Below are 27,868 nucleotides of genomic sequence, written 5' to 3'. Positions count from 1 at the left end.
TTTATATTTTTATATTTTTTTACGCTTATGCTTATTGTTTAATAATATCACTCTATTTTATCTTTGCAGTAGATTTATCCACAACGCTGACCTTTCATTGGTCTTTCTGATGCTGGAACTCCAAAGGGAATTGAAGGCGCACTGGCCCTTTAAATCTGGACATTCACTTTTCCTCCACGTTGGCCGCACATGCGCAGAGATCTTTGTCACCTGCTGGAAAACACAAACGAACAGGGAAGTCAGACCCTCAGGACTGGATGTTAGGCTGAAAAAAAAAATAAAACCAAGCAGTTCACTGATAGATAGTTGACGTGCCCAGTTGCTCTCCGCGTGTCAAGATGTTTAAAAAACTTAAGCAGAAGATAAACGAGGAGCAGTCGCCGCAGAGGAATGCGCAGACACCACAGCAGCAGGCCCAGGTTAGTTGAGCTAACTTAGCTAATAACATCTGTTTATGTTACGGCAAGGATGTCAACTCAGAAGCTACATTCAGTGGTTTCTGATTTGAAGGAAGCCCTCTATGATGTTCCAGTTAAATAACGTAATACGCAGTCAACTTTACTAAACTTAAAATGTTAATGTTAGCACCCGGCTACGACATTCATTGAGATTAGCTGCGGAAGAGGTAGTTAAAACAAAACTTGAACTGGTCATTCTTGTTGTCCCGGGTAGAGAAAAATCCTACAAGGAGTGAACCATGACTTGTTCTAGGAGAACGTACCAGCTTCAAGTTTCATAACACGTTGACAGGTTGGGTGTGACTTTGTTGTGGTGTTTGTTTTGGTCGCAGCCTGAAGTCCGCTGGTCGCTCCTCGGTAATCCTGCTGCTGTCAGACGCCCCCATTGTCTGAGTATGTAGGCTGACACATTGTCCTGCGTACGATATTTTATTTAAAGATTCATCTGCAGTGGTCTGAAATTCAATTAATTTCACCGTGGTTTACCTATTAATTCTATGCAATGATAAAAACACAAAATATTACTGTTTCAAAAAAGTCCCTTGTAGCTCTTAGTAGCTGCCAATTGTCCTGATTTTTTATTAGCTTTTTGTCATAAGTTTTCTGATGATTCACTATTTGAGCAGTCATGTTCAACAGGGAGTATCTTCAATGTGAAACACTTCCTTATTGCTAATCACTTTTTGTGCCTAAAATCTTTTGGGTCAAATGGTCTTTCTAATCTGTCTTCATAAAAGATCTAATATCCAGAATTTAGTATTTTTGAAAAAAATGTATTTGCAAATTCCAAGAATGCATGATATATCTGCATTATTTACTCTGTTGACTGGTTTTGTCGGTCTAATATGAAAAGCCGATGTTTGTTGCAGTTTTTGGAAAGGGGTGGTTTGGACGTGTAGTGATGCTGTGCAGGATTGTTGAGTGTTTAAATTCTATCGAAAGGGAAGAGAAGTATATAATACTGACAAATATTGGTTATTGGCCATTATAGTAATATTATTATCGGTTATCAATATCCTTCCTAGCCAAAACCTATTTTGTTCAACTAAGGTGCCTTTTTAAGAAGAATAATATAATAACATTTTAGTAAAACATTGAAATTATTCTTAACTTCCTATTATGAACAGTTATTGATTGTTTATGTTACTATTACCCCATAGCTGAGAGAAAATTAAGTGAGATTATATTTCAAATGTTTTTCACCATCTTATATTAGCCATTAGTCCAGCTAACATCACTACTTCGTGTATTGTGTAGAGAATATAGACCCCTAATTTGAAGATTTCTGAATGGAGTCCAACATCTTTCATAACAAAAAATAAAAACTCAAAAACATAAAACGGAGCACTTTTGTTACACTTCTTGTTTGTATTATTAAGGCTGAACCACAATGGTAAACGACAGTGAAAGATAGGCTTCAGTAGGGCTGTAGTGATACAATACGGTACACAATATTCTGCTCAAATACAATATATATCACAATATTCAGCAAACGATACGATTCAATACATTTTTAAAGATTTTCTGAAAGATTTTAGAGGGACACCGTGATTTTGGTGACATTTTGTGACTGTTCCATAGACTTCGATTGAATTAATTGAACTGATGGTGTAATACTGGTGTAATAAATATTGTTTTGTTATGCATTTATTATACACTTGCTTTGTTTAAATGTTAATTGTGTGGCTTTGTGTATTTGGTTATGCAGAAAAGGAATCTTTTTTGTCTTATTCACTTATGTTGGATGATGTAATTTATTTATATCATTTTATTATTTAATTAATTGTAATGGTTGTTTCATTACATGTCATTTTAATGTACATGTGCAACTGGATAAAAAATGTCATGTGTGATAGCTGTCATTTAATTCATGTGGATTTGACATAAAACTCAAAGTAGGATTTAATGTGCTGATACTCGCGGATGAAAAATCTGTACTTTCTGAGGAAAAAAATATCGATAAATATCATAGAATTGATAAAATTACACAGCCCTAGGCCTCAGCCTTTCTTTCTCTACCTCACAGATTGACTGATTGTCTCACCATCTTGTAGACAATATGTTAGCTAAAAGTAAGTAACAAGATCCATGGGGAGGCTGACGCTGATGCAGAGCTCTTTTTTCTCTGATACATCTCAGGGTTTTAATGATAATCCAAGACCCCCATAGCAAGTGGTAGACACTATTACGTTACAAAGCAAAGACAGAAGCTGAAGCTCATTCTGGAATAACAACCACTCGTTATCACTTCATGATCCTTTAGTGTCCAACTGATCTGGAAAAAACGCGGATCCACGTTGAATATGATGCAGATAAATGAAGATTTTGATTGCCTTTAATACAGGTGGGGCTCATTGGCATGCTCATGCATTCCCTGTTCTTGCATTTCCCATTTTGTATGACACATTACTGGATTACCTTGTTTTTTTTGTGGCTATGATCTTTAAATAGATATTCGTGCAACCAATTTATTTTTCAGTGCTTTTTGCCACTTGTAGCGCCCACTGCGTGTCTGTAAAACCAGAGTGTTTGGATTATAGGATTTGAAGGTGAACACAGTTGAGGTCGATTATGACTAAGAGTGCACTCAGTGCACAGCAGCAGTAGCATATTGATAATATATCAAATCTCTGATCAATAACCTGTTTTTAAAATTAAAGATCCTAAAAACCAATCAATTTGTCCTAACAGATGGGCAGCGGAGAGCGGCGCAGCAGCCAGATACCACCTTTCCATGATGACGGCTCGCCGTCTCCCAGTGACAGACAGGTGAGTATAGAGCTGCTGTGTGACAGATGTGTTTGTCTGCAATAAATGCACATCGTTTGTGCTTGAGTGGAAACATCCAGCTTGACCCAGCTTACACACTGATTTTCTTTCTAGTGTCCCTAAAAGTCTGTCATTGGTTTTGCTTGTTGCTACCCCAGTAACGCACCGAGCTCTGCCCATTACTTTGCCAAGAGAAGGTGAACAAAACAGCATATTATTATTATTATTGTTATTATGAATAAATGTAGAACAACATAACCAACATATGGTTTCATTTAGGAGAGCAGCCTGTATTTCACAGTGCTCATGAATAATGTATGTTCCTTGCTTTCAGGGTTTTTCTGTTTCTGGTGACTGCTTGTTTTGCTCCAGCAGATATGGGCTAGTCTGTGCAAGTATTTTTAGATAAATCTGAAGCGCTTTGGGATGCAGAGGCATTCTGACCATGACTGCAAAATGATGCAGCATATGTTTTGTGTGCCTCCTGATCAGATAAAATGTGAATGTTTACTGTCTAAAAATGCATCTTTATTGCTTGTTCTTTAAAAAAAAAGATGTGACTTGGTCTAAGTAAATTATCTACTTATTAATGACACACACACCACATGATTGGACAATAACAATGCCTTTTTGGTCAATATTCTGTGCATTAGCTTTCATAATTTCATAGAAAATACAGTATGGTTTTTGCACCATAGTGTCAGCGTAGCACAGAAAGTTTCGGGAAGCATCGCAACATCTTTTTTTCCATCTCACGTTTCTGTAACACTTTGACATCTTTGTCTCTTTTAGATTGTTTTATTTGGTTACTGGAAACAGATTTGTCCAATATTCATGAAATTTTAAAGAGATGTCAAACTGTTGTTCATGACATTGATGTTAATTAAATCTTTCACTTTTCAGCGATTCAATTTTTTTTTTCCAGTTCATATTGTGTCTCTCCCCCTATCTCACTCTGCTTTCTCTCTTCCATCCATCCTTCCCTCTCTTGACCAGCTTACTTTGGACAGACCGGCTAAAATTCCCCCTCCCAATCCTCTCTCAGTGCTACTTCACTTTCATGGTGTTGTTTTTCTCATTACTCTCTGTGTTCCTCTCCTTTCCCCACCTTTCGTCCCGTTTCTGCACTGACGGGGTCAGATGCTGGCCGGGATGATAGCAGAGCCCGCTTTTCTCTCTGAGTATACTATCTTTGCTCTGGACCATTCAAACCGACCCAAAACGGCCCAGGTAGCCAGTGTGGTGAGTTTGTCCTCACTTCCTGCCTCCTTCTCCTCCTGCTCCTCCTTCTCCTCCTCGTCCTGTCCCGTTCCTTCCTCCCGTCTTCTGCGCGTTTGGGGGACCGTTAGAGGACTGTGGCTCGAGTAGGGACAGCTTGTTCCCTGGTCCTGTTTGCTTTGGATTTAGCATTAAGAAGGCATCTCACACAATAACACGACCCTACATCTAATGGAAGATGTGGTTTATATTGTGGGTTAGATTCTTCTGTGCGTTGTGCCCTGTGTTTGTTCATTGCCCAACCTTTGAGTTATCTTAACCTGGTGAAACATGAAATACTTCCCCAGTGTCTTTTAGTAGGCTTAGTTGCTTGTCTTTTAGGCCTCTTAACATCCTGCTATTTTGATTTGTGGCCTTTGTTCCTACAGGTCTGTTTATTTGGAGAATTGACATTTTCTGTATAGGTATGAATGTTAAATTGAGCAGAACTCTTCCAAATAAACAAACCCAGAGCGTTATATTTATCACTTTTATTTGGTGTTAACATTTTTGTTTTGTTCTTGTGTATGATTTTAGGAGGAATTTGAGCAATTTAATCATCAGAAAACTTTTACCAGAACTCATGAGGTTGTTTGAAAACTTGCTACTAAAATTGATGGGTGCCTTATTTGTAAGATGGCCCTCTTCTGTCTGAGTGACTCATAATATTTCAGTGTTTAATATTACATGCTTAGTTGGTAGACAAACAGTCTCCGGGATGTGTAAATATGTATAAAGTACAAATAATGAGCCGACAGAAAGTTTAGTGTCAGCTGCTGATGAGGACTGCAGACTAATTAGAAGACATGTTTAAAAAAAGTAACTTTAAAGTGTGATTATTTAAGATAAATGCCTGTTTTAACTAATGACGCCTGCTGTAAATTACTCAGACATATGCTGAGTTTGAAAAATGACGTTTTGATTTTAAGAGATTTCTGTGCTGCAGCAAATGGAGTTTTTGACATTACGGACGCGCCAGTATTTGTTTTTCTTTTTTTCTGGCCAGTTGTTTTTTTAAAAATCTGGCTTTGATTTGGTAATTCTGACTTTCATCTGATTCTAATTTCTTTTTAATAATATATTTCACAGCAATCAAAGTAAAAATCTTTGCACTCTTCTTGCCCTAAACTGAGTTTAAATGTTCAGTGGTCTTCAGATATTTAGCTCTGCAAACTCTGGGATTTGAACTGTGTTGATAACAACATGACCTGTTGGAGTAAACAGAAAAATAATCTGATTTCAGACTTGATTGTTTTCGTGGTGCATTTCTACTTGATCTGGACAGTTCTTTAAGGAATAAGATTAATTACACTGAATAGAAATGCAGCAATCAGGCTTTTACTGAACAACACAAATTTGAACCCTTGCCTAAAGACTTTCTTTTAAGGGATTATTAAAAACATTTATATAATCATTAACAGTTCAACCAAAGACTGTACATATGACGGGGATTTACTTTGCATTGTGTAGTTTGAAGCCTAGAGGTTTGATGCTCTGCAGTGACAGACATTACCTTCAGTTCATCTCATCGTTTCTGTCATATTACAACAACATTATGTTTGTACATAATGTTGATTTCTAAATCGCTTGCAGTTTACCATGAAATTATTTCACAAGATTTAGTTTTATATTGGGGTTTTCTACCTTTTTTTTTAAGTTTTCTTTTACAAACCACACTTGTGGCTCAGAGGTTTAGCTTTACAACTATGTTAGATATAGCCACTCTATTAATAAGGATTTCAGCATTTTCCTACCTGATTTAATGATGTGGTGTTTTTTATTTTTGTTATTTTTGCTGAAGAAATGAGCTTAGTGAAGTCTTTTTATGTATACACTACTTTTTGATGAGTCATTTTCTAGATTTTAACATGAACAGAAATAGGGAGCAAAAGACTAAAGAGAGATAAATGAACATTACAAAACTATCTCCAAGTAAACATGAGTGAATTTATTTTTGTTCTTCTGTGATCTTGTTTGATGTAATATTAATACTTTTGTGTTTTAATTACTAATTTACAAGAGTTTTGTTGTCCTTGTTTTGCACCAAATGAGCTCTCATAAAGTTCAGACTTGGATTGTTTACATCTTTAACTCCCACACAGTCTGATCTGCCAACTGGGACAGAAACCTTAAATAAAATGGATATATCTGGAGTCTTGTTACATTATGCCATATAAATTCAGTGAAACAGAAAAATATGTGTTTTCCTGTTTTTCTAAGACATTCCAGTCACAAATTACTGACCATCACACGAGAAAAAGACTAAAACTAAGTAGTAAGTAGAAATCAGGAACAAATGCATTTATTCGCTCTGTAACCCAGAAGTGAGGGTATTTTGGAGCTGGACAAGTGAGGAGAAGACTTGCTTTTCTCTGAAGCTGCTGATAACAAGTCGACCAAACCAACTAGGCTGCTAAATATTCACCTACTTCTGTTGTGCGATGTGCTCTTCTAATACAGCTTCTCACAGCTCTGCTAAGCATCTTTAATTCAAATACCGGCCCGACTACTTGACTTTAACTGTCTGTCTGTCCTGAGCTCTTGGCTGTTCTCTATAGTAACTTTATAACTGTTTTTTTAGTTTCTTGTACAGTAGAGATGCCTTCTTTTGTGTATTTAACCCCTCTGTTTTTCCAAATTGCATGAGGGTACCCATTGCCCCTGCATTGCTCCCAGCAATACTAATATTGCTCCCTTCAGAGTAATCAGGGAGAGCCCTGCTGGGTGTGGATGACTAATTGACCCAGGATCATCGCCATCACTTCTTCTTCTCTGACCGTGTCTTTATATCCTGCAGAATGCCTCCAGAGGAGCTGCAAGATCTCCCAGAGGCAGCATCAATGGAGATGGAAGTGCTTCTCCTCAGGTATGTTTATGCATCCACTAAGACAGGGGAGTCCAAAGTGTGGCCCCAGGGCCATTTGTGGGCCTTGAAGTGGTTTTGTGCAGCCTTATTCAGGAATAATTCAAGTTTGACCGGTGGTTGATGCAGATGCAAACTTTTTTTTTAATCAAGGTACATAACATAATTTTATTATGATGGAAAATGTAAATGTCTTTTTATAACTAAGCTTTTATAATAAGTAAAACCGTGTCTATTCATGGATTTTTACTGAAAAGCCTACTGCTGTGGCTTTTATTTAATTAACCAAACTTGGCTAAATATAGCAAGTGTTTTGAAAGAAAGTGACCTAAATATTTTTCTTATAACAGAATAAATTTGTTTATTCAAGCCCAAACGAATTTAAAAACTAAATGAGCTTTGTTTAAATACAAAAAAAAACCATGCAAAATCCTTTATAAGTTTTGCATGTTAACTACAACAGCAAAATCGGACTACTACTTGATTTTGTCTATTTGCTTTTGATTCATCTATTTTGGCCCATAGTATGGACATCCCTGCTCTAAGACTATCAGAATTTGAGGCACGCTCCCTAATGTTTTCCCACCTACAGAAGGAGGAGTCACAGTCATTTGCACAGAAGCTACAGCTGAAAGTTCCCTCAATGGAGTCTCTGATTCGTGGCGGTGCCAGTCGGGCGGAAAATCTGTTCCGCTCCTCGTCTAAAGAAAACCTTGTTCGGAGCTCCTCCCGCGAATCGCTGACACCTTTAGGAGAAAATGAGCCGTCTGGGCCCCCCGCGTACGATCCGCCCTCGGACATTGAGAGCGAAGCTGAGGAGCCGCCAGGAAGCGCAGAGGCTCTTTCTAAAGAACAGCTGGTGCATCGATTGCTTCAGGTGGAGAGGAGTTTGGGAAAGTATAGAGGGAAATACTCAGAGGTGAGAGACGGGAACGACTCCTAGGAGATTAAAAATCCTACACTGGAAAAACACAAAATCTTACTAAGGATTTATTTACAGTTTCTTGTGCAAATATCTTAGTTTTGTCTTATTCCAAGTATACTAACACACAACTAACTTTTTAGCACGATATGGGTTTTTATTTTAAATCGTTTCTTAATTTTGATGAAAAAGTACCAAATATAAGTGAAAGAAATCTGCCAAAATGTCTTGCTCCACTGATTATTTCACTTAAAACTAGTATTTTTTTCATCAAAGTTAATGAATTATTGACTTAAAACAAGCTCCTCTATAGTACTGAAAAGTTGGTTGTAATTTAGTTTTGTCTTATTCCAAATGTACTAAGATATTTCCACTAGAAACAAACCAAAAATACTTTGCAAGTATTTGTGAGTAAGATCAGCAAACCTAACTTTTTATGCTAATTTCTTTGTCATGTAGCTTGTTACTGCGTATCGCACAGTGCAGCGAGAAAAAGAGAAAACACAGGTATTTCCAACTGAGACTATAATAATGTCTCATTTATTGTTTAGAAACTAATCGGATGCTTTGTGTTTTTCTCAGGCCATCCTTAGTCAGAGTCAAGATAAATCTCTGCGCAGGATAGGAGAGCTTCGTGAGGTAACCTCTGTTATGAAGAATAGCTGATATCTGTTTGTTAGTTAAGAAGGTTGTGTGTGAAATTTAAGTTTGTGGTTTATTTCTAGGAGCTTCAAATGGACCAGCAGGCCAAGAAACATCTGCAAGATGAGTTTGATGCTGCGCTGGAGGAGAAGGACCAGATGATCACTGTCCTTCAAACACAGGTCAGTAACCTGTGAAAAACATCCAGATTAGAATATATATTTCTTGTTGGGATAAAACTACAAAATGCCAAAAATATTGCAGATAGGTTTCTTTTCAAAACATTTATTCTTCTGAACAACAGTCTATATGGAAACAACTCAATTAATATGTTAAAGAAACTTTTTTCTGGATAAGTAAATGCCTAATTCACATAAAGTTTCTATGAGTAAGAGTGAAAATAAAATCTTTTGATATCCTGGGAGAATTTTGATAATGTTATTTTCCTTCCCTTTAAAAGGTTTCCTTGTTAAAAAAGCGAGTAAAGGGAGTTTCTGATGGTCCGCTGCCCTCTGAGGGTGAAGCCCTTCAGTCTGAAGCGTCTTCAGATTCTACTGCTGCCACTCAGAGTCCATCGAAAGAACAAGGACTGGAACCGGAGATACCTGAGGGTCCGTAGAGTCTTGATCAATTTCTGTAATCCCTTGCAGAAGTATTCATACCTTTTGAAAATATCACATCACAACTGCAAACTTTGTTGTTTCATTGGGATTTTATTTAACAAAGACAAAGCAGTACAAAATTAAAAAAGGAAGCAAACATACATGTCATTTTATTTCTAATCACCCCCCTTTAGTTTGATTCTCCTAAATTAAATCTATTGTGATCAGGTGCCTTTAGGAAACACCTAATTAGTAAATACTCCACTTGTCTGTCCTCCAATCTCAGTATTTTGTGAATGAACGTCATCATGTAGGCCAGGGGACACAGCAGACAGATGAGGGAGAAACTTGTGGGGAAGATTAGTTATATTTCAAAATAAAATTCCACCTTTTAAACGTTTTATTGAGGACAGTTTGATCCAAAATGCACAGTGGGAAAAGCATGGCACAACTGTAAATCTACCTCATCCAGAAAAACTGAGAGGCATTTACTTATTTTATTGTACATTTATTGTAACTCTGGAGGAGATGCACACATCCACAGCTCATGTGGCACCATCTGTTTATGTACCTTCATATACGGTACAACTCTAGCCATTTGATTGCAATAAAAAAGCCTCCAGAAGTAGCACATGGTGTCGGCACATCCTTAAGAAGTCTTAATAAACCTATTTGTATCTAAAATGAAGGCCTTAAAAGGTCTTAAATTTATTTTTAAAAATGAGAATTGGCCTAAATACATTAATCACAGGGTCTTAAATTTTGTCAGGGCAGGACTATTTAATCTTGTATGTAGTTTGTTTTTTTTCTTTAAGCACCTTTCTGTCTAGCAAAAGTGGACATCTTCATTGTGGTCTGTGACAGTAGGTAGCTAACTGCTAGCTTTTTTTTTTTGTTGCGTCTGTCATGGTTTAGTGCTCATATATCATGAGTTGGGTAGACAAAGTTTGTGCCATTGATTCACTTCTGTTGCTAGCACATATGAGCCAACAAGATCCCCCAGTGAGCCCCTATATTTATAGTTTTTTGAGTCTAAAATTTCATTCAAGATGGCATTAAAAAGTCTGACTTGTTGAATCCTACAGACACCCTACAGCAACAGAAGGGAGGCAGAAGGGAGGCAGCAGGGAGGCAGCAAACATCTAGAAGATCTGGTCAGATGAGATCTAAATAATTAAGCTAAACAGGAACACGCCATCCCCTCAGTGAAACATGGTGTAAGCAGGATCATGCTGTGGGTTTGCTTCTCTTTAGCAGGCATTGTGAAGCTTGTCAGATGAGAGACTTCCAGAGCAATCTAGAGCTACAACACAATCATTTATTTGTTTTAAAAAAAATCTACTTTATGATTGTAACATGACAAAATGTGACGTGGTTCTATGGGGATGAATGCTCATGCAGTGTCCTGCAGATTTATCTGTGTTTTTGACTGATGCGTTTGGTTTCTCTGGGCAGTAGAGGGCAACAATGATCCAACCAAACTCATGGAGGCTCTCCAGAAGAGGGTAAAGAGGCAAGAAAACCTGCTGCAGAAGTGCAAAGAAGTGATGCGCACACACAAGGAGCGGAGCGTGCAGCTGAGCAGCGAGAATGAAGCTCTGCAGGAGCAACTCCAGGAGAGACTTCAGGAGCTGGAGAAAATGAAGGTGCTCACACTGGATTTTAAAGCAGTCTAATGAGAGAGACTAAATCACATTGCAGTTAGTCAAACAGTTTTATAAAGTTATTATTATTATATACTGTACGGCTTAATACTTTAAATCTGAGCCTTGATATTTTAAAATGAGTTTTTGGAAGCAGCTCACATTGGATTTTTATGTCTCTATAAAATGCTGTTTGAATTTAAATGAGGATTTAGCTGCAAATGACCGAGCTATGTATGTGTGTGTGTGTTTGAGTAATGAACATCTGCCAGAGTCTTTTCGGTTCACTGATAATGTGATTCCATTATCTCAGTGACACAGCCGCCGTACTCGGTGTCCAAACATCCAAATTCCCTGGCCGGGCTCCATGGCGAGGGGTCGCGTCATGTCAGCTTGACACAACTGAACTATTGCTTTCATTAAACTCAAAAACATTTTGTTTCAGTGGTATGTTTGGCTTCTGTAGCTTGTCCATATCTGCTATGATGCTTTGCTGCATCCGTTTGAAGCTGATGAGCAAACCTTAGCGACAGACAGCTGGTCAGTGGTCGCATGTTGGTTGAATCTCATTTATTCCCCTTATTTTTCCATTTTCCAGAAAAGCAAAGGCTAACAGGTTAAAGTCCTCTAATGCAGCAGAAAAACAGGTCATAAAACAGAACATCTTTCTCAGATGAAAACAGTTTTAGACATCTTTTTCTCAGACATTTAATTTAAAATGAATGCCTTTTCCAGCTTCAGTCAGTCCAGCTACCTCTGCAGCAGCCACTGGTAAATCTGTGGTGATTGCTACATGTGGATACTGGGCTGTAATTTGGGTTTATTTATTGGGTTTGCTGGGTTTGTTAGCTGGTTTGTGGGCGAGCCAACGTGGGAGGTGAAGAAAACGTCTTATTTTTGACATTTTCTGACCAAAACCTGTACAGGAGATGTCAGAATATGAAATTTACTATAAATAGACAGGAATGTAATTCCGGTTATGCATGTGCAATGTATTTATCTGGAAATCTATCGAATGGTTTGTGTTCTTAGGATCTGCACACGACAGAAAAGACAAAGTTGATCACTCAACTGCGGGATGCCAAGAATCTCATTGAGCAACTGGAGCAGGACAAGGTGGGTTAGGAGCTTTTATAGCATCTGTCACGTCTTGATTAAAGGGTCTGCGGGTTGTGTTTCTCTGCCCTTGACTAAAGAGGCAGGACACGGTAAAGCACCACATCGTTTCTTTTAATCTTTGACCCTAGCTCTGCGGGGTGAAGAGCCACTTAGGAGTTCACTGTGATGGATGAAAGTCAAACGCTATTAACAGCTTAAAATATGTGTAAAATGGAGACACACTCGATGCATTACAGGTTTCGCATGGGTGCTTGAAACCTTTGAAAATGCTTGAATTTCAATTGAGTGCTTTCAAGATTTGGAAAATGATTGATTTCTGTATGTGGTTATGGTTATTAAAAGTGCTTTATATTCAAACTGCACAAGTGCAATTGAACGTTTGATTAAAATCCTAAATTTGGAAAGCAGATATTTAAAAATAATAAAAAGACATTTACACAATTTTCTCATCGTCTCAAGTTAAATCAGTCCAAACTTCTCTTGTTTTAAGACAGATTTACAAAATTATTTATATTTGGTAAATCCCAGACATTTTACAAAATTTTTTTAGAGACTTTCTATAACTTTCTTTGACCAGTGAAGTTTATAGGTTGTGTGTAAGAAACATTTCAAATGTTAAATTTTGTTATATTTTACTTTACCTTGTCTGTTTTGTAGAACACAGATACTGTCACAAGATATTATTAAAGACATTATTAAAATACATTTATTAGCAGATATATGATGAACATCCTGTGTTCAGGTTTTTCCTGAATGCTGATTTTTAAGATCAATCAGCCAATTCTGATTTTCACCAATGCAGATTCTTAATTTATTTGTTTATTTTCTTCTTTCTTTTTTGAGTTGTAAGACATTTTTGCAATACAGACTCATTCAATAAACTTGAATATTATTGGAAAGTCTATTTAGTTCATCACCTTATATAGGTTAACTTCACACAGATGGATGTTTGAAAGTCTTTATTTCTGTTAATTATGATGATCTTATGCTTACAGTTAATGAAAACGTGACATTTAACATTAGTGTTTTATGTCAGACAAATAAAAAAATTAAATACATATATGTAGCCTTAGTAAAAAAAAAAGGTGAATTTAATAGCTGATTAAGAGTTTTCAATGTTCAAAAGATCTGACAAACTAGCCTCATCGGATATTCTAATTTATTGAATGTGACTGTATGTGGTCTACCAGTCAAGGCACAAGTGGTGGCCGATTTAATAACGGTGGTGCATCTTTACATATTTTTAATTAGTTTTGTATTTTTCTCAGGGAATGGTCATCGCTGAAACCAAGCGGCAGATGCATGAGACTCTTGAAATGAAAGAAGAGGAAGTTGCACAGTTGCGCTCCAGACTCCAGCAGGCTGTCGCCCAGAAGGAAGAATTACAAGAGCAGAAAGAAAAGGCTGAGAAATCAGGTTAGTTCAAATCAAGTTTGAAATCCTGCAGCAGAAAAAAAAAATCCCACTTCACCTTCAGTAAAGGGTAACAGAGCGGCTTTGTCCCTGTCTTGCAGCGTTTGAAGAGCTTGAACGCGCTCTGGGTGTGGCGCAGAGGGCCGAGGAGGCCAGAAAACAGCTGCAGGTCCAGCTGGAGGAGCGAGTAGCAGAAGTGGAGAGAGCGAGCGAGGAGGAGAGGAAGAGTCTTCAGCAGGATCTCAGCAGAGTGAAACAGGAAGTTGTCACCATCATGAAGGTCAGAAAGTAACTCATTGATTTTATGTTCATCCAAAGGAAGTCGTTATAGCACTAATGTTACAACGTTTGCTCTCATCAATTGTCAATATTTAAACTATTCCAGTATTTTTGTGAAATATTTTGCCAAATACATGTTTGTTTTTGTTACTGTTGGTTTCAGAAATCGTCAGAAGAAACTGTGGCTAATTTGGAAAAAGCCCACAGTGAAGCTTTAGCTGCTAAAGAAGAAGAAATTAAGGAAAGAATCAGCAAAGCAGTGGTTGGTGCCACCCTTTTCATTCATTCTTGAAGAATATTGTCATAAATGGTCCAAATACAGATCGGATTTTTAAAATTCTTCTACCTTCCAGGAGCAATGCAAAGATGAGTTTCAGCAGTCGGCAAAGGAACGAGAGCAGCAGGCGTCTCTGGCTCTGGAGGACGAAGAGTTACAGAAGACGGCTATAAGGACAGAAGCTGACAATAAAGTGAAAGAAATGCAGCTGGAGCTGGAGGCTGCAAGAACAGTGAGTTATGGTTTTCATCTCTTTTCAAGCAATTAACTTGATTTTACCTGGTAAATATAAGAAATTAAATTTTATTTGCCAAAATCAAGTAAAACATAGAGATAAAAGTAAAATCTTAGACTTTAAAAATATGATTTATTTGACTCAGGGTTAAATTTACTAAAAGTAATTTATATTTTCTTTATTCTATCTATCAGACAAGATATTTTTTAGATATCTCATAAAAGAACCAATAATTAAATTGATCCTGTTAGTCTTCACTTCTGTAATTTTGTAAGACTTTAACATTCACATTTCTACTATTAACAAGCAATAGTAGAAATGTGTTTTTCAATATTTATAATGGCTTTAAATATTTTAAAAAATACCACGTTGATAAAATAAAAATAATAGAAAAAGCTAATTTATTACTAGCATAATAAATTAATGCTAGTAATAAATAATCTTTGTTTTGTGTTTTTGTCACACTTTAGTTTGATTTGAATGTTCAACTTAAAACAAATTAACATTTTAACTGCTAAATTCCGAAAATGTATATGAAATCAAAAGAAATTTTAAATGTAAAAAATAAATACCAAATGTATAGGATAAATTTCTTCCCATTTTATTCTATTCTCACATTTTACTATTTGATCTAAAATGTTAGACTTACTTAAAACTGTTTTCTTTCATTTTATTTTTCAACTTGAAATATAATGGCTTAAAAGATTTGATTACATTTAAACTTTATTGTCAGACATTACTAATACAGTTAATACATTTAATGAATTAAAAACAATGCAAATAATATAAACCATAACAAACTAATATGTAAAATATGAAACCACAACATCAATAAATACATTACTTAAAAAATCTATCTTTAGAAGTGACAAAAGACATATACTAAATGAAAAGAGTGCATAGAAATTAAATAGAATGAAATATATCTACTTAAAATGCTGAGACTCTGTTACATTTGTCACTTTTCATGTGATTTCAGAGGATTTTGGAGATGGAGAGCTCCGTGAACAAGACCTCACAAGATGAATCCAGTTTATGTCAAGATCTTTCCAGTCAGCTGCAGGAGCTGAAGAATAACCACAAAGAGCAAATCGCTGTACTAGAAGCAAAACACCAAGAGGAGATGGAAAAGGACAAGAAGGCTCTGATCCATCAACATGATGCTGCTTTAGAGGAAGTCAAGGAGAAACACAGAGTGGAAATGGAGACTCTGCTGAAAGAAAAAGAGCTGCAGTTCCAGAGTCACGTTGAAGACATGAACCAGAAAACGTTGGAGAAACTGGATGGGAAGCAAGCAGAGCTGGAGGTGCTTTCTGCTGAACTTTCAGAGGTTTTAAGCAGCAGGCAGATTCTGGAGGAGAAACTGGCAGCAGCTGAGGACACTGCGAAGGTAGCTCAACAAGAATGTGAGCAAAAGCTGCAGGATCAGATATCAAAGCACAGAGTTGAGCTCGAAAATATCAAACTTGCGCATGAACAGTCTCTTGGAGGTGTAGAAAAAACGTTGAAGCAGGAGCTTAATGCACTAAAAATTGTTTTGAGGGAAAAGGAAAAAGAGGTTGAAGATGTTCTTTTTAAAGAGAAAACCGTACAGGAGAAAGCACATTCCACTGCACAAAACCTGGAAATCAAGATTAGAGAGGTTGAAGAGCTGCAGCAGAGTTTATTGCAAACTCAGCAAGAAATTACGAGCTTAAAGGAATCTAACACTCAGTTAAACACAACATCAGAGGATCTGGATCAGTGTAGGAAAAGTTTGACAGATCTGAACAATCAGCTGGAAGTAGCAAACAACCAATGTCAAGAAAAAGAGAAGATGCTCCAAGAAATGAGGATTCAGTTAGAAGCATCCAAGCAGGAGCTCTTAGAGAAGGAGAAGGCGCATGTAGCAGAACAGGATAAAAATCAAGAGGAGCAAAAGTGCCTTAAGAAACAGCTGGATGATGAAAAAGCAGCTCATGAAATCAAACTAAAGAATACTATATCCGAGATGGAAGCAAAGGTGAAAAAACAGGAAACAAAGATGGATAAGTTCAAGCAGAAGGCCAAAGAAATGCAGGAGAGCTTTAAGAAAAAGCTACAACAGAATGAAGAAAATATGAAAAAGGAACTAGCAAAAAAAGAGGTGGAGCTTCAGCAGAAAGAGCAGCAAGTCCAAGAGAAAATCGTAGAGATGGCCCAGAAGAGTTCGCAGGGCCTCAGCAGTGCTGTGTCAGAACTGCAGGAAAACCATAAGAAGGAGCTAGAGAAGCTGCTCACAACCCGAACGGAAGAGATGGAGGCGCTGGAGCGTCGCTGGCAGGAGAAACTGGCACAACAGGAGGAAGAACTGACAGAGAAACATTCAGCCATCCTCCAGGAGAAAGCTCAGGAATTGGAGGAAACGTCTCAGCAGCTCAGCAGAGGCCGGGATGAGAACCAGCAATCGTCTCAAGAATTAAAGGACCTAAAGGAGGAACTGGCAATCCGGGAAACCACTGTGCAGAAGCTGCAGGAAGAGCTGAACGAAGCAGCCGTTAAACTCGAAGGTTTGTCTCAGGGAGAAACGTTGCTGAAGGAGCAAATGGAGTCGACTGAGAGGAACCTGAACCAGGCACTAAACGAGAGAAACGTCCTTCAAGACCAGCTAAAGATGGCAGAAGAAGAAAGTAGAGCGAGCATGAAGACTCTGTCGGAAAAGTTGGACGAAGCAGAGAAGCAGCTTGAAGCATTGGAAAGCTCCAGATTGACAGACACTAAAGATCTGGAGAGTAAAATTGAGCAAACGTCCACACAACTACAAGCCAAGGAAGCTGAATTCCAGCAGCAATTAGATATAATCCTTGACAAAATGGAGCGTTACTGTAAGGAGGTTCAGTCTAAAATGGAGTCTTCCTCTGATGAACTCCAACAACGTGTTGAATGTCGCGTGAAAGAGCTGAACGGTAGACTGCTGTGTAGTCAGGAGAACGTGGGGCGCTTACAGAGCATTTTCCACAACAAGTTGGGCAGAATTTGCACTTTAGAGGAGAATCTCCTCCAGCACACAGAGGAGAACAAGAATCTATGCATTTCGTTAGAACAGACGACCTCTCAGGTAGATATTCACATGGAGCATATCAAAGCCTTAACACAAGAGAGGGAGAACAGCTCTCTTTCAATCAGCGAACAGCTTCAGAAAATACAGGAGCTGAACGAAACCAACAGAATCATGTTGGAAAGTTTGAAAGCCAATGAGCTTCTTGTCGCTGACTTGAAAAATCAGCTTGTAAGTAGCATGGAAGACAAGGAGGAAGCCATAAATAAGCTGAAGCAGCAGCATGAAGAGGAGAGACGAGAGGGAATGGAGAGGTTAGAGCAGGAGAGGAAGCGGGCAGAGGCGAAGGTCAACCAGGACGATGACACGATTAAATCTCTGCAGATGAGGCTGGAAGAGCTGGAGAAAGAAATCTCAGAGAAGAACGAATCTCTGCAGAAGTTGGTAGCGAGCGTCGACAATCAGTCCATCAGCAAGTCCGAGATGGACCAGGTGCTGAGTGAAAAAGAGCAGAAAGTCAGCGACCTCGCCTCAGAGCTCGACGGCTGCATTGGCCGACTCTCGGAGCTGCAGGAGCGCTTCGAGGGGAAGACGAAAGAGTGTGAGCGTCTTGCCTCGGAGCTGGAACAGCAGCACATCAGCAGCGAGAACCAAAAGAAAGAGCTGGTGGAGCAGCTGCAGCAGATCCAGATGCAGCACGATCAGAGCGGTAATATGGAACAAGAGCTGGGAGAAAAGCTGAGCTCCCTCCAGGAGGAGAACACAAAGTGTAAACTTGCGCTTGAAAGTCAAAGGGAGGAATTTGAAAGGATGAAAGACGAGATTAGCAAGAGCAAAGAGGAGAGTCTCAAAGCGACTGAAGAGAGGTTATCTGCAGAGAGCACTCGGAAGATATCAGAGCTGAAGAAGAAAGCTGAGCAGAAAATTAGTCAAATTAGAAAACAGCTGACGGCTCAGCTTGAGGAAAAAGAGGAGACGGTTAAATCTCTCCAGAGTAGCCTGGAGGAAAACAGGAGCAGCAAAACTTTGTGCAAAAAGCAAATAGAGACATTAGAGGAGAAAACGAAATCACTCGAAGAAGCTCTTGTGAAGCTTAAAGAAGAGCAGGAGAACAAGCTGGAGCAGATTGTGGGTAATGAGAGGCTAGAGAAAGAAAGATGTTTAGAAGAGCAGAGAGTCGCATATGAAGACAAGCTGATGTGTCTCCAGAAGGAGGCGGCACAACAGGTGGAGCTCCAAGAAACTGAAACAACGATGCAAGAACTCCAGGCAAGGCTAAAGGAAGTAGAAGAGCAAAAAGAAAATCTCCTCTCAGAAATAAACCGTCTGAAAGCAGAAATCAGTGAAAAAGATGCCCAGCTCACTCAGAGACCAATGACTCCTCCGTACAAGGTCCAGCATTCGTCAGAACTGGAGATGAAGGTGGAGTGTAGCAGTGTGCAGCAAACCATGAGTGTGATGGAAAACGAGGTGGCAAATCACTCTCCTATGCAAGAAGCAGAGGACGTCGATGATGACTCTGTGCAAACTCTTAAAGACAAAGTGAGCCAGATGAAGAACGAGAAGGAGAAGATCCAGAAGGATTTCGCCAGGCTGCAGAAAGACATGAGGCAGCTGAGGAAGGAGCATGAACATGACCTGGAGTATGTGAAGAAAGAGCTGCTGGAGGAGAACGAGAAAAGGCTAAAGTAAGATTTTAATGCATCTTTATAAACAACATGTTCAGGGATGCAGTATTTTATGATGTTAATCTGGATTAATTTTTATGTAGACTGGAGCTGGAAGATGTGGGAATGAAGCACAACTCTGCTATAAAGCAACTAATGAGGGAGTTCAACACACAAATGGCTCTGAAAGAGAAAGAGCTCAACTCCTCTGTGAAAGAGACAATAGGTGAGATAAATTAAATTACCTTTCCTGTTTACTAGCTCAAATGGCAAGTTTAAGATCAGATCTAAAGAAATATTTTTGAAATAGAAATCAAAAATACAATGTTCTGTGGTGCACAGGGAAAATGTTTTCATTTGCGTTCCCTCGCAGTAAATTGGCAAATACACCCTGCTGTATTTTGTATCCAGTCACAGTGATGACAACTTTCAATTTAAAATTGCACATAAGTATGCCTTTAAGGATCCTCAGTGAAAACTTGTTTATATATTCTGAACTCTGGTGGAGAAAACATGTTTAAAATCGATCCATTAATTCATGTTTGTTTTGTAAGGTGGAGATAGGACTCTGTATGAAACACTCTATTAACCAGTCAGACTACAAACATGAAAAAAGCACTATCAGAACTGTCAGATGATTTTATTACACTGTTAAAGTAACTCAGAAATAGTCCAAATAGTTTTGATGTATTTGCTTTCTTTCCTTCTTATGGATAACTTATAAGGGATGGAAAGCCCATGTTTTGCTTTTTGCACACAAGTTTGTGGTGAATTTGTATCCTAAAGAGAACGATGTACAACTTCAAATATTAGATAAGATATTAAGATACATGGGAAATCCTTTCAAAAACCTTATGTTGTAGCAGAAAGACCTTCAGTATTCAAGATGCCTCATGAACTGACTAGTACATTATTGGGAGAGAATGCAAAAGTGAATGTAAAAGAAAAGATTTCTCCCTGGTCTTCTAGAGGGGTTCATGCAGACTAAAGCTAAAGTTAAAAGGTAATTATCTCTGACTTCTTCTGCTGTTTCCTCAGCCAAGGCCCAGGCCGTTGAGGCTGAACTCATCAGCAGCCATCGAGATGAAGCCAGCCAGCTGAAGAAGCTCATTTCCCAGAAGGAAGACGATTTGCAACGAACTGTGCAGAAATATGAGCAGGTTATACAGGTGAGTTGGATCCAAATATCTGTGTTTCTTAAAGGCCACATCTTATTTATTTATCTATTTGTTTATTTCATTCATTTATAGTTTGAAAATGAACATGCCACATGTTACCATAAACAAAAGTTCTTATATAGAATCTTATATAGTTTACTAAAGAAGCAACTATTAGGTGGGCTGATGTAGTTGAGATGACACACAGGAAGTGCTTCATCTATTTATTTATTTATTTATTTATTTATGTGATTGTTTTTAGAATCGCGAGGAGGAGATGGGAGACAGAGTGTGGCAGGTTCAGAAACAGCTGGAAGATCTCCAGTCACACTGCGAGAGCGCCTCAGAGGTAAAGCCCTCCCTCAAACAGCTGCGTCACAGTCTGCTGCTGCATTTGGGGCATTTTTAGTTTCACAGAAACGTTTGTAGCTGCAGCCAATATGGTGGATTATATATACACCTCTGGGGGTTCAGGCAGAGATAAAATTTCTATAGTAATGCTGTTCAAGTCATAAGTCACTTCTCTTGGCTGCCATTAACAGCAGAGGTCACATAAAGTTCTCGTATTCTCAGCTTTCTTTTGGGATAAGGCCGGAGTCTGAAATAAGCATTGGCAGTTCTGAGTGACGGACGAAGCACCCATCCAGGTTGACGTGCATTTCAGTCATCATCCCTGTTTTTCTCTGGGTTAATTCTTGATGTCAGGGACAACTGTGTTGGATAGTTTTCTTTGAGCAGCGTCTTGTGTCCGCTCTCCAAAGGGCGCCGGATGCTGCGAGACTGCGTTCGAGTTACTCAGGAATGCTCTCCTCACGAAACGGAGCCTGGGAGGCAGCAGTCCCTGTTCTCAATTATCATCACAAGAGCTGCTTCCACAGCTTTAAATTTATACTGCAGTGGTGCTCAGATACGCAAACTGGAAGGAGTCCAGTTATGGCTCCGCAGAGATGCCTCCAGGTGCTATTAGAGGGTTTTCTTCCTTTCACAAACGTTTGTAGAAAAATAAACACTAAGTGTTTTACTGCTCTGACTGCTGCATTTTTCCCAGATGAGGTAATAACTTTATAGGGGACTCTGTGGCATTATTTCCATGCAGACTTTGCTTTCTCATTTATTCATCTGTACCTCCAGACATCCATTATGCATCCATAATTTGTTTTCCAATTAACAAAGCATGGATGATTGGTGTGTATTAGTTATTTTTTCCACTCAACAATTCATCCATTTATCTTCCCACCAAACTATTTATTCATCTATATTTCTATCGTTGAATGACTTCCTTGACTTTATTGGATGCTTGCATCCTTCTTGCCCACATTAAAAAAAGTTAACCAAGTTCTGATGATCTATTTTGAATGTTCTTCTGCACCATAAAACCCGCCATTTTGGTTTTATTTTGGAATTGTGCTCAAAATTTTCTGATTTATCAGTGTTTATTTTGTGTCTAGTCCACATGTAGCTGGATATCTGGGAAAATTAATTAATTTTTATGTGTCTAATGTCACTAAAAATGATTTACAAACTCTCTGACCAAAGTGGAGATATGAGGAAACTTTGTGTTTGCATGTCTACATGGAAAGTCAGAGTTCATTAGAGTCTGAGAAAAAACGCCCCATTATATCCACATACTTGCTTAGAAAATATTCCTAATTAACATCCTTTTTGTGTTTTTAATAACTTTACATTCAGTTATCCTTTTTAAAAGTAGTTCAACCTATCTTATCTGTCCACACAAATGAACATCCTGCTGCCATGTTTAATTCCTAACTACAGGAAGTTGTAGTTGTTTTGAAGCAATTTTATTGGCTGTCTGGTTTTACCTTTCCGCTATGCTGCCCCCTATGGGTTTGGCATGTTTAAAACAACAATCAGGTGCATATTTGTGAGGGTTCATGTGGACGAAAGATATTTGTTTTTTATAAAGACCCGGCTATGTGTGTACACAAAGGTTAAAAATGGGGAAAAACTCACCAAAATCTTTTTGTATTTATCTATACAGGCGACCCCTGAGGACCTGAAGGTACATATGTTGCTTTAATAATTCAGATGAATCATTTAAAAGAAATATTATTATAATACAAAACTTAAGTGTCTTTTTTTCCCTTATGTATTAGTCCGGACATTTATCTTCTGTCCCTTTGATTGCAGTCTCAGCTTGCTGAGAAGACGACTCTTCTGAGCGAGGCTCGGCTGAAGGAGCAGGAGTTTGTTGAGAGAGTAAGTGACAGAGCCTCTGTTTGATAACCAAAGAGCAGTGCGTGTTCCCAGAAACTTGCTGCCTCTGGCAGAAACAGTCACTGCTGCATCGATTCTAATTGCGCAACACATCTGTTTACATTTGGTTTAACCTTATAAACAATCAGAGCAACATCTCCCACAGGTTTCGTTTTTCAGCAAACCACCTCTAAGGATGGCCATTAAATCCATGTATCCCACTTAACAGGAAAAGTGCAACAACTTCACCCACAGAGATCAGAAAGTAAAGCGTCCATGTGTCTTTTTCTTGTTAGATTCACTCACTTGAAGACAAGATCAAATTTCTCCACCGCAGCCCTGTTGTAACTCATCTTGGTGGGACATACAAAGGTAATCTTTGCATTAACACTTTGTTCTGCTTCCACAAGTTTACGTTCACTCAACTTTAGCATGAAAGTCATGTTTATTTTGACTTCTAAGGATGCATTTAATCTTTCCCAGGGTAAATCAACGACATCAGACAACTTGAATGAATTTTAGATCCATGCTACTGAATTGAAGGCCACAGGCGTTTTCCTGTGAATCATATTGTTAAAACTTTAAAATGAACTTGAACAAAGTTTGTAGGTATCTACAAAATATTTTTAATAACATGTTAACAAGATAAGCAGAAACGGTAGAACAACAAAAGTCATTTCTGTGCTTTTTTTTTCCTAAATAAAGTGCAATAGAATTGTAGTTTGAGAGAAAATGTATACATTTTTTTAAGGTAGAATCGGGAAACTATAAAACGAAAACAAACTTAAATTTCAAAAGAAAAGCTAAAATATCAATCTACCATTCTATTAATCCAATACCACTACTGACTTGGACCAATTAGACAAAATGTAAGACGTGCGATTAACATATTTTAAGGCCTTAATTTTGGACATGTAAATTTAAGACTTTTTAAGGATACGCAGACATCCTGCCAAGGTTGCAGTAACTGTGCCACAAAACAAGTCTCTTTGTGAGATATCTTATGGTTGACGGTAACACAGTTGTAAATGAAGTTTAATTGCAAATGAGGTTTCAATCCAGATCAGAATTACAGCCGAGAAGTCCATATAAGCTGAGGGACCGCAGTGTTCTTATCATAAACCCAATCGTATTTGCAAACATTGAGTGAGATCTTCTGGTGCAATAAAGAAAATCTGCTGTCGGGGATTTTAGGGGTGGTGAAGAAGCCACCTTTTTACCGTAATGGGTTTTGCAGACTTCTCAACTTTACTGCTATTCACTGACTACTTAAATCCTCCCTTCTTGGAAAACAAGTTATATCCAACATACTTTAGTTTATGTTTGGCAGAATTACATCTGTGAAGCTTGCTTTTATTCTGCTAGATCTCCGTTTAGCTTGTTTAAAGCACCTAAAGTTGTGGTTTTAGGTTGATGATGTGAAGGCTGTTGAAAGCTGGTTTCAAGTAGATGTGATTGGCCGGGTAGTCGCCTCACTGAGGGCAGGAAAAAGGTCAAGAGGACAAAGGCTACAGGATTTATTGGTGACCCTTTAATCCATGTCAGAGATCAAAGAGATGTTTGGATGCCTCCTTCTCATTGACTCTTATTTTAGAAAAGCAGGGACATTTATTAAACTCTGAATGATAATTACACTTAAGCAGAAAGCACGTGGGTTATTCTCATCCAACCTTTGGTGAGAAAAGCTTCAACCTAAGTGCTACCAGCTCCTTCCAGACCGTAAACGTAGCTGTTCCCATACTGTTTGTAGCTTTGGGGAGAGAATTAAAACAGTGACTGCTCTCATCATGTGGTTTTAAAGTTCTCACGCTGAGACTCAATTATTTCCTGTTCTGGAGCTAAAGTTGAACCGGTACCTGCCCATGCTCTGGTTCTGTCTGCAGGTATAGTTGCAAAATAAATACACAAATGACCACCACTTTAAAAGTTAGAAGAAAAATAGAAACTGTACAGCAATGCTCTGTTATTCTGTTGCTGTTTTTTTTTTTTTTTATCTATACGGTGCAATAACTTAATGGAAAGCTAATAGAAAATGTGTTTAATTTATAAAGCTTACAGTTAGAACTTCAGTGGTGTTTACAAAAAAAGGAAATATTTTTTTTCTTGCTACAGATCCTGGGATAAATACCTCAGATTCTCTGTCGGAGTCTACAGAGATGGAGTACCTGAGGAAGGTGCTGTTTGAATACATGATGGGACGGGAAACAAAAGTAAGCTTTTCTTTATTTCATGAGTCATTTTACTCCCACCGATAATATAAAAAAAGAGTTGAACACCCAGACAGACTAAAATCACACAGATGGAAAGAGATATGATCATATTAAAGTCATTGCAGTGAATCAAGAAGTGATTCATTGCTGCAGCTGTTGCGACTGGTTGTTAAGATCCAGCTGATTGATTTGATGTATGGTTCAACAAATTAAAATGTATGCACAAAATTAAAACAAATTGCAAAACAGCTTAAAAGCAGAAACACTGGTTGATAGAATCACAATGCATGTTTGATATTTGCCTTTCTGTTTTGCCATATCCACCAGTTTTAATGCATTTTAAGGGATTTTATGTGAAGTTGAATGAAAATTATGTGATTTTCAACTTTTTTTACTAAACATTTTAAGTGTGTTGTGCACTCTTTAGTTCTTATAAAAGATTGTCATTTCATTCATGTCTGCGTGTATTTAGCGGTACATCTTTGCACGTCTTGAGTCTGACATTTCTACTCATTCTACTTTGAAAACCGGCTTAAGCCCAGTCGGAAGGAGATGTAACAACTCTAGGTGTACGTTTAGGGTCACTGTCATTCTAAAAGACAAAACTCTTCCCCCAGGTCCAAGTCTTTTTCCTCTCAGCAGATTTGCTTCCCAGAATGCTCCTATGTAAAACTCCATCCATCTTCTCACCTTTCAGTGACAAGAGAGTCACCACAACATGATCACTGTTCGTTTTCCACCATAGAGCATTCTGCATCTCCTTCTGAAGCAAATTAGTTCCACTGGATTTCACTTAGGGGTACCAGAGTAAAGGGGATAAATATATGCACTCTACATTTTTCAGAAAATGTATTTGTAAAACATGGGGTATGAATACTTTTTTCAGGACTTTGCATCAGTGAACATGCTTGCAAATGAAATCAGTAACGAACGTCACAAGTGACCCACATTAAGAGTGTATTTAACCTTCTGTGTCAGATCCTGAATAATAATCATTGGTTTCTTGTTTTAGTTTTTTATTTTCTAGTGGACTGTTTTTAACACTTACAGGGATTTGATTTAAATTGCAAAACTTAGTTGGTTTTAGGAAATCAACTAATAAACAGAAGCTATATTGCAGAGGGATATTACTGAGTCACTGCTCTCTAAGGCAACACGTCACACAAACTTAATTAACAGTGATCTCTTTAACCATCAGCTCTGTTGACGGGGTCCTTAACTCAGCAGGATTTTCTCTGCTTTTCAACAAACACATTTTATAGGAACATGGCAGACCTCCCTGTGTGGAGGATGTCCTGCAGGCAGCCTGCAAGCACATGCATCCTGCATGACGCAGATTTGCCATTTAAAGCCATGCTGGCCTTGTTTAGAGCTGGTGGAGCGGTTGGGTCCAGGCACCGCTGTTTCTGATTATCACCTGCGTTTATAGGGAAATACACGCTCTGTGGCAGATGGACCTGAAGTTGATTATAGAGATTTTCATTCTTCTTCCTTTGCCTTACTGGGATTTAATTGTTTCAGAGGAACTATAATAGGGTTTTGTGATGTGTCAAAGGTAGCAGTGTCTACATTGTGGTGTTTTTTGTGGGATTAAGATCTTTGTTGCTCTTTTCGTCTGCAGACGATGGCCAAAGTGATTACCTCCATGCTCAAGTTTCCCCCAGACCAAGCGCAAAAAGTTTTGGATAAAGAAGACACCAAACCAATTGTAAGTATCCCATCAGTATAACTTGATTCTGTAGCTCTAATCTGGATTTTTATTGATAATTAATTTCATATTTGCTCCTCCACAGCCGTGGCTACGATGAGATTCTGTTTGATTTGGGAACTTCATTATGAACATCTGCTGCTGAAGGGGAAGACTGCCATGGATTATTTGAAGTCCTTCCCAATGTATCATGTCTTTTTATGTGTGTGTGTGTGTGTGAGGTTGCGTGTTTGTGAGCACACTGTAGGACATCAGTGTGTGACAAGGCGTGTAGGGGTGGGTGTGTGTGAAAATCTATAAAGTTATGAGGGAATAGAAACACAAATCTTCCATAATCCACTTCTACTTCAAGATTAAGTTAAAATTATGTTTTAAATAATGTTTTTGGGTTATTTTAGGATATGTTTATATAAAGAAAGGCTTGTGCAATAAATAATATCAAACACTCATGCCGACAGTCACTTGATTTATATGTTCTTGTGTAGTTCTTTCGTCTGATTGGCTTCCTCTGTAAAGCTGTAAACGACCCTTTAACTGTGCACTTGTACCACAAGAAGACACTGGCCTTTGGACCCGGTTTGTTCAATGCAGCATTTTTTACGCTTTATATTTTGACACTGACTGAGACACTTCAAAACTACACAAAATGTAAATTGTAAAGGAATAAAAGACTAACATAGAGCCATGACTTTGCTTTACATTTTGAGGCTAACAGATTAAATCTTATCTACAAATCAGATTTTGTCCCTTTTTTCATGTTTTCTCATGTCCAGTGGTAGAAATTGCTAATATTAGTGTCTGTTTATATATTTGTAAAGCATTCGGACAAAGTAGTATTTAAAAGAAAAAGACGGCCGGAACATGGAGATTACAAAAAGTCTGGGTTCATTCATTTTCCCCCTCTTCAGCTAAATTCTTGAAAGGTTTGGACATGAATTCACACCAAGATGAAGTCACTATTGAATGTAATTCCCCTTATATATTTGAGGTTCAGTAAGTCAGCAGGTGCAGCTTTTTGCTGACATTAGAGAAGCAGGGAGTTTCTTCGACCAGATGTTTTTCCAAGAACTTGTCAAAACTAACAGAAGCAGAAGCTGAAAATATTCTACAGTATAAAATGGGTTTTGACAGTTTGACAGAATTACAGTTTACTTAATTTCTGAATGTTTTTACCAGCTAGAGGTTCATGGTTCTTTGAAAATATTAGGTCTGAACTTTAACTAGACCATTCTAACACATACATTTGATCTGAAACATGTTATAATACCTTTGAGTTTTTATGATTGTGGTTTTGCCAAAAGGTGAGCATTGAAACTCCAGAACAACTTTTTCCTTGTGTCCCTGCTCTGTTTGTTGTCTTCCATGATGCTGTTTGTTCACTAACGTTCTGTAATAAAGATTTGAGGCGGTCACTGAA

At 38.1% G+C, this 27,868-nt stretch overlaps 1 protein-coding gene across 3 annotated transcripts; it reads left to right on the top strand.

Annotated features, from left to right (window-relative positions):
* The first annotated feature begins 191 nt into the window (after positions 1–191).
* Positions 192–27,868, top strand: golga4 (golgin A4). 3 transcript variants are annotated; one of them, XM_032552364.1, is made up of 25 exons: positions 192–419; positions 3,150–3,227; positions 4,368–4,469; positions 7,282–7,350; positions 7,940–8,266; positions 8,729–8,776; positions 8,852–8,908; positions 8,995–9,093; positions 9,372–9,522; positions 10,972–11,159; positions 12,189–12,272; positions 13,544–13,691; positions 13,790–13,968; positions 14,131–14,229; positions 14,321–14,476; positions 15,459–19,183; positions 19,267–19,388; positions 20,201–20,331; positions 20,582–20,668; positions 22,319–22,339; positions 22,468–22,536; positions 22,830–22,905; positions 24,646–24,743; positions 26,365–26,451; positions 26,537–27,868. In XM_032552364.1, the coding sequence occupies exons 1-25, from the start codon at positions 339–341 to the stop codon at positions 26,549–26,551; spliced, it is 6,297 nt and encodes a 2,098-aa protein (XP_032408255.1). In that variant the 5' UTR covers positions 192–338; the 3' UTR covers positions 26,552–27,868. The 3 variants fall into 3 exon arrangements, with proteins under 3 accessions (XP_032408255.1, XP_032408254.1, XP_032408256.1); XM_032552363.1 differs by having other exon boundaries at positions 10,969–11,159; XM_032552365.1 differs by lacking the exon at positions 4,368–4,469 and having other exon boundaries at positions 10,969–11,159.

Source organism: Xiphophorus hellerii, chromosome 22 (assembly GCF_003331165.1).
Source record: "Xiphophorus hellerii strain 12219 chromosome 22, Xiphophorus_hellerii-4.1, whole genome shotgun sequence".
NCBI classification, from domain to species: Eukaryota; Metazoa; Chordata; class Actinopteri; order Cyprinodontiformes; family Poeciliidae; genus Xiphophorus; species Xiphophorus hellerii.
Note: the sequence above shows the minus strand (reverse complement) of the source record. Positions and strands in the feature narration are given on the sequence as shown.